At 43.8% G+C, this 15,049-nt stretch overlaps 1 protein-coding gene across 3 annotated transcripts in view; it reads right to left on the bottom strand.

Moving 5' to 3' along the window:
• Positions 1–7,564: 7,564 nt before the first annotated feature.
• ITGA3 (integrin subunit alpha 3) overlaps positions 7,565–15,049 on the bottom strand; it is a 33,285-nt gene continuing 25,800 nt past the window's right edge. For all 3 annotated transcript variants that reach the window (XM_074224244.1, XM_074224245.1, XM_074224246.1), the window contains exons 17-26: positions 14,861–14,940; positions 14,672–14,749; positions 14,277–14,379; positions 13,871–14,047; positions 13,487–13,615; positions 10,807–10,920; positions 10,203–10,301; positions 9,408–9,533; positions 8,806–8,956; positions 7,565–7,655 (exon numbers count right to left, since the gene is read on the bottom strand). In XM_074224244.1, coding sequence (XP_074080345.1) covers positions 8,846–8,956; positions 9,408–9,533; positions 10,203–10,301; positions 10,807–10,920; positions 13,487–13,615; positions 13,871–14,047; positions 14,277–14,379; positions 14,672–14,749; positions 14,861–14,940 — 1,017 coding nt within the window. In that variant the 3' untranslated portion in view covers positions 7,565–7,655; positions 8,806–8,845. The remainder of the gene's footprint in view (positions 7,656–8,805; positions 8,957–9,407; positions 9,534–10,202; positions 10,302–10,806; positions 10,921–13,486; positions 13,616–13,870; positions 14,048–14,276; positions 14,380–14,671; positions 14,750–14,860; positions 14,941–15,049) is intronic.

Raw genomic sequence — 15,049 nt, 5'->3', positions numbered from 1 at the left:
TCCTTCCTCCCCTCCCCCAACCCCTCTTCAGCGGCCTACGCTCCTCCGGCCAATCACCTCTCTCCCTCCCGCGGCCGCCTCCAATAATCGCGCACAAACAACTCCCGCCTGGCCAATGAGAAGGTGCCTCGGCACGTGGCTTTCTAGGGAGCCCGCCCTCTTAACCCTTTCTGGCCTAGGCTCGTCTGATGTTGTGACCGAGCTCCCGCCCCCGAAGCCGGAGCTGTTAACCCTTCCCTCCCCGCATTGGCCCGCCCCGCTCCCCAGAGGTCAAGTTCAACTTCCCCAACCTAGGGAACAGTTTCCTCCGGGTCTCCTGAGATGAGACTCCTCCTCCGCCTGCGCTTTGGGGCGGCCCTCCACCCCCGGATCCCCCGCGCATCCCTCCCCCCGAGTGGACGTGGAAGGCCCCTCTGCGCCCCGGCGCTCCCGCCCCGGGGCCCGAGGTCTTCGGGCGACTCGGCCGGCCGTTTGCGAGGAGGGAGGCCGGCAAGTGATGGGAACGGGCGAATTCGGGTTTCTCCGGCTCCGCGGCCTCGGGAGATGAGCTGTCATGCAACACTCGGGGTCTGGTTAAGAGCCCGGGGAACCCCTCCTCCCGGCGCTCAGGGGTCCCATCCCCCTCCGCGTCACTGGGCATTTGGGGGTGACGACGGGAATCCTGACCCCGTTACATAACACGCACGCACGCACGCCTACGCTCCCCCAGCCCAGCCCCCACACTCGCGCCTCCGCCGCCTGTGGGTTCCTCCTTCCCACTCCCCGCGTCACTCCTCAGGGTCACCCTGACTCTTTCAAGGAAAAGGCGGGCAGGTGCCCCCTCGTGGTCACAGGTGGTATCAGTCCGAAGGGCGGGGTGGGCAGGTGCGCAGCGATGACCGTGCCCGGCCTCACCTCCGGAGACAAAGTTTCTTCTTGGGAAATGTCCCAAAGACCCGGACTTTCACAGAGGCCCCTCCTGGAGGCAAGGGGGAGAGATACAATGTATCCTTGTAATACTTTCTCTTTCCCCAATTAGAATGCAGGCTCCTTCCGAAGATCCCCGGCTCAAAAGGGCCTCCATCTGTGAAGCCTCATCTTCCAGTTGACTTTCAGAGCAGGGGCCCCCTTGGGTGTTTGAGAACCAACGGACTACCAGAAGCCAAAAAACCTAGCAGAAATGTGTTGCTTAATTATGTCTGATTCTTGTAACCCCATCTGGAGTTTTCTTAGCAAAGATAGTAGAATGATTTGCTACTTCCTTCTCTGGCTCATTTTATAAATGAGGAAATTAAGGCAAACAAGATTAAGTGACTCGTCCAGGGTCACACTTCTAAAATCTTTCTCTAGGCCCACTGCCTTCTAGCCGTCTGACAAATTACCAAGAGACCTGTGTCCAAATCCAGCTTCTATAACTACTCCTTAAACTTTCCAAAACACAGTTACCTCAGGAATGGGGCTTGAGCTTTGTGAACTCCTATATGGAAAAAAAAGGATACGATGGAGCCTCCATTTTATTTGAAATTAACTTTTTTCCCCCCAGAACAGCTTAAGGTCATCAAATGTCAGCACCAAGGTGAAATAAGTGAGACAAGAGAATCAGATCTGGAAATATCTCAATAGGTGAGAGCCAGGAGCTGAAACTAAACAATGTGAAATTTAAGACAGATAAATGTAAAGTCCTACATGAGATCAAAATAACCAAATGAATGAATACAGGATTGAGAAATGTGGCTAAATAATATTCCATGGGGAATAGGCCTATCTATATGAACAGCAAGCTCAATATGAGTCAGCAGGGTTAAGCAACAGTCAAATAAACTAATGGGATTTCAGACTGCATTAATGTTACAGTATTTTTTTTAAGGCAATCCTCCCCCAGGGTAACACAGCCAGTAAGTGTCTGAGGCCAGAAGTAAACTAGGGTCCTTCTGACTTCAGGGCTCTTGCTCTATCTACTTTGCCACCTGGCTGCTCCCTGAATGTTATAGTAAAAGAAAACTGCTTCAGCTGGATGAATCTTCTTTGGAAGATTGAGAGGGAGTGGAGAAGACTATCATAGTAGGAGATGGAGCATTGGACTTGGAATCAGGAAGGCCTTATCTTTGCCATTTATTGCATGATCCTGGGCAAGTCACTTAACCTTTATCAATTTCCCTTTGCTCATCTATAAAATTAAGGGGTTGGGCTCCATGACCTCCAGGGTCCTTCCACTTTCAAACCTATGAGCCTGTGGATCATACAGCATTTAAGGAATAGAAGTTTCTCTCAGTACTGGTAGCATTGGAGGGAATATGCATAATAATCAAATCACCCATCCTTTTGGGGGAAGAAAGGGACTGACCAGTGGAGTTCCCTGATCAATTTGACAAGAGACCCAGTCAATCTACTGAGTTTATAAGGTGTCCAACCTTTGGAATATCTGATAGGTACCTCCTCAAATGTTATCTCAATAAGACATCAATGGACCATGCCCATGCTTTCCATGAGGCAGTACTCATCAGATGATCCAAAGGCTCACATACTTTACATAAGCTCATCAATTGATCAGGGGCCTCAACCTGATTAATCTCTCCTATCTAAGCATTCAGTTAAGAATATAGTATCCATTGGGGCAGCTAGGTGGGTCAGACACTTAATAATTACCTAGCTGTGTGGCCTTGGGCAAACCACTTAACCCCATTGCCTTGCAAAAAAAAAGCCTTAAAAAGGAATATAGCATCCAAAGATGGCAAAAAGGTGTTGTAACCCCAAAAAATCAGTGTTGGAGAGGTTGTAGAAGGATTGGGACATTAATGCATTCTTGGTGGAGTTGTGAACTGATCCAACCATTTCTGGAGAGCAATATGGAACTCTGTCCAAAGAGCAATAAAACTGATCAAACCCTTTGACCCAGTAATATTAATACTAGGCCTATAGCCAGAAGAACTTCAAAATAGGAAAAGTCCCACATGTTCCAAAATATTATAGCACTTTTTTTGGTAAAAATTGGAAATTGAAGGGATGTCCAGCAACTGGAGAATGATTGAACAAGTTATGGCATATGACTGGTAAGGAGTACTATTGTTCTATAAGAAATGATGAATGGCTGAACTCTAGAGAAGCATGGAATGAATTATAGGACCTAAGTAAAGGGAGTAGAATCAAGAGAACATTGTACACATTAACAACATTGTGAGCTGATCAACCTTAATGGATGAAACTCCTCTCAGCAGTTCAGAGAACTTGAACAAACTTAGGAGACCTACTATGTACAGTGCTATCCACGTCCAGAGGAAGAAAAACAAAACAAAAAACCTACAAGATCTGAATGAACACCACCTTCACTTTTTAAAAATTTCTCTTGATTTTCTTTCTTAGCTCATGGTTTTCTTTTCCCTTAATTCTACCTCCTCGTATAGAAAATGACTAATCTGTAAGCATGTTAATCACAAATGTGTACATACAATATTCGTTAGACTGTTCAGCATTGAGGGGAAGGTGAAAGGAAATTATGTAACTTAAAAATATGCATGTGCTTGTGGATGAATGTTGAAAAACTTTCATAACATGTAATTGGTAAAAACAAAATAAAAAAATTGAAGAAAAAAAGAATATAGCAGCCAGATATCGCAGTGGATAGAGTACTAGGTCTAGAGTCAGAAAAACATCTTCCAGGGGGTGGCTAGGTGGCTAGGTGGCACAGTGGATAGAGCACCAGCCCTGGAGTCAGGAGTACCTGAGTTCAAATGTAACCTCAGACATTTAATAATTACCTAGCTGTGTGGCCTTGGGTAAGCCACTTAACCCCATTGCTTTCAAAGACCTAAACAAAACAAAACATCTTCCTGAATTCAAATCTCATCTTAGATGCATACTGGCTGTATGACCCTGGGTACATCAAAATTCTATTTTTTATGTAATACATAAGACAACTTTTTTTTAAATTTAAAGTAATAGTCTTTGGTCTTTATTTAAACTTCACAGTTCTTTCTCTGGATACAGATGGTATTCTCCATCACAGATACCTGAAAATTGTCCCTGATTATTGCACTGATGGAATGAGCAAGTCCATTAAGGTTGATCAATACTACCATGTTGCTGTTATGTTGTTCAGTGTTCTTCTGGTTCTGCTCATCTTGCTAAGCATCAGTTCATGAAAGTCTTTCCAGGCTTCTCAGAAATCCCATCCCTCCTGATTTCTAATAGAACAATGACTGTCAGTGTTCCATAGTGTACATGTACCACAATTTGTTCAGCCATTCCCCAATTGATGACTCGATTTCCAATTCTTGCAAACACAGAGCTGCTATGAATATTTTTGTACAAGTGATGTTTTTACCCTTTTTTCATCTCTTCAGGGAAAAGACCCAGTAGAAGTATAGCTGGATCAAAGAGTATGCATATTTTTATTGCCCTTTGGGCATAATTCCAAATTGCTCTCCAGAAAGGTTGGATGAGTTCACATTTCCACCAACAATATATTAGTGTCCCAGATTTCCCACATCCCTTCCAACATTGATCATTGTCCTTTCTGGTTATATTGAGAGATGTGAGGTGGTACCTCAGAGATGCTTCAATTTGCAGTCAGTAATCAAATCAAAATTCTGTAAAATAGCTGGATAAGGAAATGGTAAACCACTCTAATAGCTTTGCCAAGAAAACCCTAAATGAGGTCATGAAGAATTGGACATGCCTGGAAAATTATTGAGCTGAACAATTAAGACTATATAATAATGAAGGCTATAACCCCACTCTCCTGTGTCTCAGACTGATCACAGTTGAATATTGTATTGTCCTAGACCTAAGTTTTGGGAAAGAAGGGAAGATATTGACACATTATTGATAAGCCCAGAGAAAGTAAACCAAGACATTAAGGAAATAGAGACTAATCATATGTAGATCCATTAAAGGAACTAGGACTTTACAACTTAGAGAATAGAAAAATTAAGGGGAATAAGTTGGGTTTCTTCAAATATTCAACAGGCTATCAAAGCAGAGGTGACAGATTTGCTCTATTTGACTCCATAGGGCAGAACTATGAGCAACTAGTAGAAACTGAAAAGGGGGAAAAAATCTTAAATATAAGGGAGTTAAGTCATTGACTAACCATTTCACCTGTAGCTAATGTGTGCATATTATGCTAATGAAAGGCCCAACTTTTTAAAAATGAGAATTTTCTAAAAGTGGAATGGGCTGCCTAGAGAGGTGAGCTCCTTGTAGTTTTCAAGTCATTCAAAGGTGAATGACTTATAGTGGGGCTTTCTTTCTTATACAAGTTGGACTGGACAGATGAGTGTGTCCACTGTGCCATCTAGCTGCCCCCTACATTATTTCCCTTCCCACACTCTTTGGTCTTGTAATAGATTTCTTGCTATTATTCACACTTGACACTCCATCTTCCATGTCCTTGCCTTTGCACTGCTCATTTCCCATGACTGGACATTTCTGCCAAGCTACTACCTTTAAGAATCTTCTATTTCTCTTGGAATGCTATCACTGTACAACTTTCAATGTGAAGTTTTTCCTGACAGTACCACCAGCTGTCCTCTCACTCCTCAAATTTGTCCAGTTTGTATTTTGTATAAATACATATGTGCCATGTCCCCCTAAAGATGTAAGTTACCTGATGTCAAGTCATTTTTGTCTGTACTCCCAGCATATAATGTTGGGTTAAGCAATACTGCTTGATCTATGTCCGTTGATTGATCCAACCCATCAGCCTTTGATATCCCCAAGTACAGAAAGGAGGTCTCCTTCATCAACCGAGGACCTTTCAGAGGTCAGATGGAGTCTCCTCATCCAAAGAGGATCAGAAAGAAATCAATGGCCTCTCACAAGACTTCATCTAGTAGCAGGTGGTACTTGATATAAGTGGGACAAAAGTGTGAGATACCACATCTTACAAATCAGAAGCAATTTATTGGTTGCCACCAGAAGCCTATATACAGTGAAGGCACGAGGGTGGGGAGGGGGCTCCCCTGCTACAGTACCATGGAAGGGGGATATTGAGGGTCTAGGGAAGGGGAACAAATAGTATCTTTTGACCCTAACCATGGGTCCAGACTCAAGAGAGGTCTATTAAACCTCAAAGTTCCATTGACTTCCCTTGGGCAGAGGAGGGAGGCAAATTATGTCTTAGCCCCAGCACTAATAATCTAGACTTTGACCTCCAAAAACAATACTCTCCCCAGTGATCTCAGACCACTGCCTCACAATGAGGGGTTGAGGTGGGGAGCACAAGGGAAAAGTGGCAAAGCAGCTGTCATGGAGAGTAATGGTGGAGGGAGAGGTCCAGCTGGACAAGGGCAAGGGCTTGTTTCCAAAGCCTCAGACCCTAGTCTACATTCATTAAGTCATCAGCTTCTCTCAGCTCATCCTCCTCTATTTGCCCTGCTAGGATACAGGAATGGCAAGGGAGGTGGGATGGCAAAGAGGTAGGATGGAGAAGTACTGGCTTTTCCATCTCATACCTAGTCCATCTTGCCAATCCCTCTTCTTTCCTGTAAGTCTCCCCATTCTGATCACATCAGTGTCATCTCCTTGTATATCTTTCACCCTGAACAGGGACAACTGTCAGGCAGCAATCTTGTATCTAGCCTTCCTGTTGGATGCTACATTTTCTGCAGATTCAGTCTGTGACTAAGAGGGAGAATAGAAGTCTTTGAGAGGAGTTATGAAGTCCTTTTGGAAGGTCAAAGACTCGTCAACTTCCTCCTCACCTTAGAAGTTTCTCTTTTGTTGTCTGTGAGTGGTTAGGAGCCTTAGATGGCCATCATCCCAGCCAACTTGCGCAGTCATCATCACCCCCCAAGAAGAGTCAATCCAGTGGCTATGGCTCAAAGTAGGTCCAGTGTGAAGGTCAAGAGTGATTCTTTCCCCATAACACTTGGGGATTTTCATTCTTCCTGACCCCAGGGGATCAGGGGGTTAAGTAAGGAAGTAAGGTTATGGAGAAGGCCAGAAGAGAATAGGGAGAAACATCCAGGTTTTGGCACCAACAAGGACTGGGATATTCCATGCATAGTCACATGTATGCAAGTAAATCCCTTGAACATATACATGGAATCACAGGTATGCAGGAACAAGGGGTAGTGTGAACATGGTCAAAACAGGTGTCCACAGTCTCTTCCCACCTCAAAGCCAGAAAGAAGCTAGGGGAGGGAGGAATGAGTACTCAGCATATGTGTATCTGGGGGAGGGGAGGGAGAGAGGGAGGAAGAGACAGATATAGAGACAGAGGTGTGGGAGAGAGAGAGAGAGAGAGAGAGAGAGAGAGAGAGAGAGAGAGAGAGAGAGAGAGAGAGAGAGAGAGAGAGAGAGATTATGTTTAGGAAGGAAGGAGAAAGCACTTCCCTATCCACAGTGGGGCATGGAAATGTGTGGACATGGAGAAAAGAATACTGGACTCAGAGGTACCAAGGACCAAATGATGCTCCCTGCAGTAAGCAGGAAGCATAGCTTTTGATAAATAGAATGGAAAGAGGCTGGATGTGGGGAGTGAGTGTTAAAACAGGCACAGATGGAAACTTAGGAAAATATCAGTAGTATCGGTTCCGATCCTGCCAGTTGGTGACCCAGTGCTTCTTTGGGGGCAATGTGCTCCCTGGGGGTGGGTACCTCTCCTCCTCCCGTATACGCACAGCATGGTACTTTGGCATGATCCGGTAATAATGGGTCCGTTTGAAGAAGTCACACTGTATAAAGGTTGCCAGTAGGGAAGGGGCAGAAAGTAACAAATCCCCAAGGAGGGAAGAGAGAAAACAAAGAATGTTAATATCCTTTCATCCAGCTGTTTCAAGCTAGCAGGTCAGATGTGCTCCAAGAGGAGTGTGTCCTTGCTTTTCCCTACCCAGTCTTCCAGTAGAACCCCCTCTTCAATTTACTTCTCACTCCCCAAAGAAAATATGGTTTAACCTTTGGTACCAGTTTTTTTTTTCAGGGTGCTTCCAGACAATTTCCTCTACTTCCTTCATCAAGTCAGGAATTCTTAAATATCAGGAAACTCCCTCCCCACAACCCAAAATTTCTTACCTCCATCCACCCCCATCCCTCCCCTCCCTTAGTAGGGAACCTCCTGGGATAAAGAGGAAGAGGAATTGGAAAACAGACAGAATGGAAAAGAAGGAAAGTAGAGATGGAGGGACAAAAACTGAGGTTCTTGGGTAGGAGTATTGCAGGGAGAAAAGAAGGAATCAATCAGGACGATCTTATCAATTTCAAATAGGGCCACTGAAGGAAAAAGCAAAACAGCAATAATAATAATAAAGATATGGTCCCAGGGAGAATCATTAGAAAGCACAGGATCATCCAGCATGAAATGTATCTAATAATTCCATGTCTCCTCCAGGGATCCCACTTAGCTTTGGGCCTAAGGCAAAGGGACCAAGATAGACCTTAGGAAAGGCCATATTTTGCTTCCTGGCCTTTTTTTCCAGTTCTAAAAGATAAAGATGTCCAGCCCAGGCTGGACTGGAGCCCCCAAAAGCTCAAACCCCTATAGCCTTTCATGTCCAAAGGCCTCTCCCTGATCCTACTTCTCTGATTTGGAGAGCAAACTATGAAACTTGGTAGGGGAAAAGGGTAGGGAACAAGATTAGGGGAAAGGAACCCTTGGTTTGTACTTTTATAGTCTTCCACTAGGTCATCAGTCTTTCTCTTCTTAGAGTGAGTATAGAGCCAGGGATAAGAGGAGAAATCTGAAGACACCTTGAAAGAGTTTGGGATGTGAAAAGGGAATCAAAGGAAGAGAAAACAGGATAGATTCAGCCCCAGAGACTATAGGGATCTGAGAGAAAGAGTGTTCTTTTGTTTTGGATTTTGTTAGTTTTAAATGGAAGGATTTACCCGGGGTGTGTGTGTGGGGTGGGGAGGGATGGGTCTCCCCTCAGTAGTCATCGGTCAGCCTCTCCGTCTCAGAAGGCTGGCTCTTCATCTCCGCCTTTTGCCCTTTGGCTTCATACAGGGCTCGAGTGCTAGCTCGTTTGAAGAAGCCACACTGTGGGGGAGGGCGATTCAGAGTCAATAGATGGGCTGAGGCTGGGTATGCCCCCACCAGTGGGGGCTAGGGGAGTTGCAAAGATGCAAGGGTTGAAGGATGGGACACTTAGGTCCCATTCCTTGGACCTAAAGGAGCTTGGGCAACCAGAACCATGGATCCCATGGCTAGGCCTATGGTGGTCACTGGGATACAACTGGGGGCTAGAGCTGTGGAATCCACTCCTCTTCTCCAGATCTGAGCTGTACTCTGACAAGAGCTTTTACCTTCATTGATGCTACCAGGGCAGTATCTAATATGGGAACTAGAAAGAAATAGGGAAGGTGGGGAGATGGGAAAGAAGGGACTAGGAAAGGGAAGAAGGAATGGGAAGGAAGCTGAATTGAGGGTGAAGGGGACCTGGGAGATGGAATGAGAAGGGAGGGGGATGAATGTGGAGTGGGGCACTTACCTTCCAAAGTAAGAGGATGATAAGCCCTAACAGTAATAGGCCAGCTCCAACAGACACCAGAACCAACCAGAGCTCAATCTCAGCAGGAAGCTCCTCTGTCAGCTCTGAATCAATATTCACAGAAAACTGGAGCAGGAGAGTAGTCATGGAAAGAGGAAAAGAGAAAGGCCATTTAGAAGGACTCCTTATCTTCCTTCCCTCCTCCCCAATTCCTTTCTTTTCAGACCTGAGCATGGGACCCTGCAGTTTGGATGTCTCCCAGAAGGGGGCGCCTGGAGGCTGAGGAAAAATTCCTGTTTGGCTTTGCAAAGGTCACCGTCCAAGCCCCTGATTTCACAACTAGAGAAGAATCGCTCCCATGTGCAAGACACTCGTGTCCCTTTCTTCCCCCAGCCCCAATTCCTGCCCTTAGTATGTGCACACACAAATGAGAAGATTCTAGTGTTTGATTTTCTGTTAAAACCAATTCTTACTTCTTAACCTTTTGACAATGGTGTTAGGGAAAGAATCTTAGATTGGGAGTTAGGATACCAGGATCTCCTTCTGACCACTAATACCTAGCTTTGTGTAAATCCGTTCACCTTGATAAGCCTCAGTTTCTTTGTCTGTAAATTAAGAATGATGCCATTTGCACTGAATTCCTAAACAGGCAGAGATCAGGAAGGGAATAGCTGAGATTGCCAAGATAATGGATAAGGGAGGTCTTTGGAAAGTACCATATAAATAAAGCTTTCTGTGTGTGAGTAGACATAAGTGAAAGTAAAGCAAACCCTCTGATTTCTGTTTGTGACTCACCAACACTGTCGTATTCTTCATATTGATAGTCAAGATGTCAGTTAGGAGGAAGAGTGTAGCCTTGCCTTCTACCCTGACCCTGTCAAAATCATTATAATCCTGCAACAAGAAGACAGGATAAAGTAAGAGAGATAGCCAGTGTTCTTCATGACTCTCCCCTCTACTCCAACCAGAACAGCATCAACAAAGACCCAACTGCATGGGCAGATTAAGGAGAGAAGGTTTTTCAAAGGTTCAGTTCCCTGACCCATCTCCAAAGACTGACCAATAAACTTCGCTCTATTCACTCCAATGTTTCTCTAGTTGGTTTCTCACCTGTCCACCCACAGACACACTGACTGAATCCAGAAACCTCAAATATCTATTCAGAAACATGCAAACTAAATTTCATACCCACTTGCAATACCACTATACCAGTTACATGGCAATCACCCAGAGAGAGCCAAATGAAGATATCTTGGGGCCAGGATGATGAGTCCTGCTGTGACATGCCTGGCTAGGCTAGTTCGTTTTTTCCCCTCTTATCTCCCTAAAAATGGCTGAGATGGGGGTGATAGCCCAGAAGAGCTTGGACTCTTCTACCCCTCCTAACATGGCTACTAACCTCGATGAAGGTGCTGTTCCACACTCGTGCCTGCACAGTCAAGATGGAAGGTACTGAAGGATCAGGAATCGGGCACTCGAGCCATACACAGCGAGCTTGGCCATTGGTACAGGACTGGATTGAATAGAGAATGAATAAGAGAATCTTGTCCAAGGAATTCAGTTCTCCTTTCCTAGCCATTCTCCTCGTGGTCCTTATTGTATCTACCTAATACATTCATATATCCACTGGCAGACAAGCAGTCCATTATATCCCCAATTTCATTTACTGATTCATATGCATTTATTATGTACCTACTATGTGTCAAACACCTAATTAGCCACTAGAGATGAAAAGACAAAACTGAAAGTTGATACACTGAAAGTTGATACATATAGACTGATCTATACCACACCCTATGTACTCACTTCAGCTTTTCTTCCTTGCCAGCCCTGTTCTCCATAAGCCATTCCTCAAAGTTTCCCCTGACCCCTCCCAACCAGCCCTGCTCCCTTTATCCAAAACATTTTTAACCTAGTCTCCCCTCCTTTGAGTGGCTAGGTATCACAATCAATACAATGTTGGACTTGGGAATCAAGAAGCCTCATCTTCCTGAGTTCAAATCTGACCTCAGATCCTTATTAGCTATTATTTCTGAATTCAAATCTGTCTCAGACATTTAATAGCTTTGTGACCCTAGGCAAGTCACTTCACCCTGATTGTGTCAGGTTTCCTCATCTGTAAAATGACTTGGAGAAAGAAATGGCAAATCACTTTAGTATTTCATCCAAGGAAACACACCAAATGGAGTCGCAAAGAATTAGACATAGCTGAAACAATAACTACTCCTATTGAGTCTTGGTCCTTTCTCCCCCATTTTCTCTCTAGAAGTTTGCTGAAGGCTAACATAAATATAGAAAGATCAAGAACAAAAGATAAGCCTGTCCCTGCCCCAACTGTGAGCAATTTTCTCCATTCTCCACCAGGAGGAGGATCCTCAGAACAATTAAGAGGTGGAATCAAAAGAATAATTGAAGTAGACTTAGGAGAAGATTAAGCAACTGAATTCTATTAAGTGGAGAAGAATATTAACCCAAAGTTACCATACTGTGATCTCAAACATAATCTTTCCCTTATTCTAGATTCTTATAAATGTTACATCAAGTTTTATTTCAGAGACATAATAATAACAATGGTTAGCATTTACATAACCCTTTGAGGTCTGCAAAGTGCTTTACAAATATTTCATTTAATTCTCACAACAACCTTGGGAGATAGGTGCTAATATTATTTTACTAGATGAGGAAACTGAGACAGAGGTTAAGTACCTTGGGTCATTCAGTTAATAAGGCCTGAGGTTAAATTTGAATCATATGTTCCTGACTCCAGAAACAACCTACATATAGTTCCACTTCAAAATATGCAAGGACATAAGGGTGGGGTAGGAATGGTACTTTGTAACTTTGTTTAATTCTCTTTCTAAATTAGAAATGCTTGGATTTAAACAATGTTAAATTTAACACACATAAAAATATTTCTGGTAGACTTATGATTAAAAATAAATAAAGGCCAGGCCAATTGATATTCCAGGATTATAGTACTGGAAGAAGTCTTTGATTCAAGATAATTAGATCTCTGCTTGAATACATATTTCCACTACCTTACTAAGAAGCTCTTCTCATTTTCAGATAACTAATTCTTAGAAATTTTTCCCTATATTAAGTAGCATCTTCCACTTTTGTGGTCCTAAATTGTACCTTCTGGGTCCAAGCAGATATCTTTTCCACATGACATCATAAATACTTAAACACTTTAAATACTTAAATAATACTTTAAAAACCTAATTACTTAAGGGCCAAATGGGATCCTTTCTAAGTCTTCTTTTCTCTAGACTAAATACTCCTGGCTCCTTCAACTGATACTTCCAAGGAATGGTTTTTCAGGCCTTCTGCTTCACATTATCCTGACTCCTAACCTCAGTGGCCTCCCCCATTATCTTCTTGAGAATAATAGGGGGAACATCATATTGAATTTAAGTCTTCTACTCTTTGGACAATCTCTTTATTTGTTTCAAATTTAAATATCTACTGTTTGGCTTTCCAAGACCTTAAGCTGGCCCCCTTTCCAGTTTTTTTACACCTTACTCCTCTCCACAAAGTCTCTGTCAGATCTACACTGTCCCCTTAGACCCTTCCCCATCTCCTGATCAAGTATTGTTGTCTCCATGCCTATAATTCCTTCCCTCCTCATTTCTGCCTCCTGGTTTCCTTCCAGTCTCAACTAAAATCCTATCACCTGCAAGAAGTCTTTCCCAGTGCCCCTAATAGCTATGACCTTTCCTTGATTAATGATATCCAACTTATCTCATTTATATCTTGTTGGTACATATTTATTTATATATCTCTCCCACTAGAGACTTATAAGGTCTTTCAGGCAACTGATTTTTTTTTGGTTTTAATTTTTTTGTAGCTCTAAGACTCTACTACTGAGCCTGTCATATAGTAGGTATATAATACAGTTCACTTGATTAGACTTAACATAACTTTCCTTCTCTTTAAAATGAAATGCTTGACTGGATATTCTCCAAGATCCTTTTCTGCTGTAAACCTCCAAAGTTCTGCATTTCCATCCAGCCCCCATTACATCCCAGCCAGGTGAACATCAATCAACCAAGCATCAGTCCCTTTCCCCAGATACTCACCAACACAGTCTCTGACTTTGCCTTTCTAGCAGTAGCCAGGGTGATAGGAGGAGGAGCCTGTAATTCTTCAGGATCCAGGTCCCTTCGTCGTCGTTGTCGACTCTGTGAAGGGGCTTCATCCCTAGAAAGCTATCAGAAAGAATAGGAGAGACAGGGAGGAAGGAAAGGGGGGAAGGAAGGAGAAAAAGAGACACACAGGGAGAGAGGAGAAGGGAGAAGAAAGGAGAGTTAGTCTGGGCCAAAACAAAGGAAGAGGGCAAGTCTCATCAGGCAAAGCTCAATGCCTCATTTTTCCAGGTAGATCTAAGCCCCTGGTAATTGGTAAAGGTGATATCTAGACCCCAGATGAGCTAGAGCAGGGGTTGAGGAGAAGGATTTACTTACAGTGAGGTTGAGGGGGTTGATAAGATCCCCAGGTGGCTGGCAATGCCAGATTCCATTGCCCTGGATGATGATCTCAGTGGGATACAGAAGCCACTTGCCATTACTAACTTCGTAAGGCCATTCCAGTCCCAGCACCAGACTTCCCAAAGCTGCGAGCCCCTCATCCACTGAGCTCACCTGTAAGTAAAAAAATTGCCAGGACCAAGATTGTCAATCCAGATTGACCCCTTTCCCTCTAATATCAGACCTGACATTAGCACCCTTTAGGTCACCATATTTTCCCAGTTAGTCTTTCAAGATGACTACTTCCTTAACCTGTAGCCTTTCAATCAACCCCAGTCCTTCCAAAAAGACCCAAGTTCTTCCCTACCACTATCCTCCAACTCAACACCAGAACTTTCCATACCTTGAATTCTAAAGTGATAGGGCTCCCCACATCAGTGACATTTTTCATGCCTGACTCTCCCATCACTGTTCCCCCAAAGTAACTCTGTAGTCGGTGATTCACCCTGTGCAGGGACAGACAGGAACTTGATGTGGGGTTGGGCAATAGGGAGGGGACAAGGAGACAAGGACAGCAAGAAAGATGATGATGGAGGGATATGCAGAAAATGGGGAAGGGGAGAAAGGCTATGGGACAAAAGAGATAGAATATAGGATGGAGGAAACAGGATGGGAGATAGCACAGAGGCAGGTATTTATGTAATGAGAGATTTGGGTCAATGCAAGGATTCAGATTAAGGGAAGGGAAGGTAGCTTGCAAAATATGTGGAGACAGGGTCAAAAAAAGGAATTACCCACATTTCAAGTGAGGCCTGAAGTATATAATCCACCTGTAGCATCAAGGTCACAGGTTTTAGGTTATCCTGGTGACTAGACCTAGGGAGATAGAGTGGAGAATGGCAGAGAAAAGGCATTCCCCTCCATGAAGGGAGTTGGAAAAGTCAAGTTTGGGTACATCTTTATCCCACCCACCTCACCCCCACTCACGTGGAAAGCTGCAACTGAGCCTCAATTTCCTGAGTCTGTAGGGTGATACCTCTGACCTCAAAGGCAATAAACAACTCCATCTTTGAGAGGAAGGTATAATGAGAGAGGTTAATGGTCTCTGAATTCTTGTCTCCATGGTCAAGGATAAAAATAAAGAAAGTATAACACTGGGAATATATTTATTTATTC

This window comes from Macrotis lagotis, chromosome 2, assembly GCF_037893015.1.
Source record: "Macrotis lagotis isolate mMagLag1 chromosome 2, bilby.v1.9.chrom.fasta, whole genome shotgun sequence".
Classification (NCBI taxonomy): domain Eukaryota; kingdom Metazoa; phylum Chordata; class Mammalia; order Peramelemorphia; family Peramelidae; genus Macrotis; species Macrotis lagotis.
The sequence above is the reverse complement of the archived record's forward strand: the minus strand, read 5'-3'. Positions and strand labels throughout refer to the sequence as shown.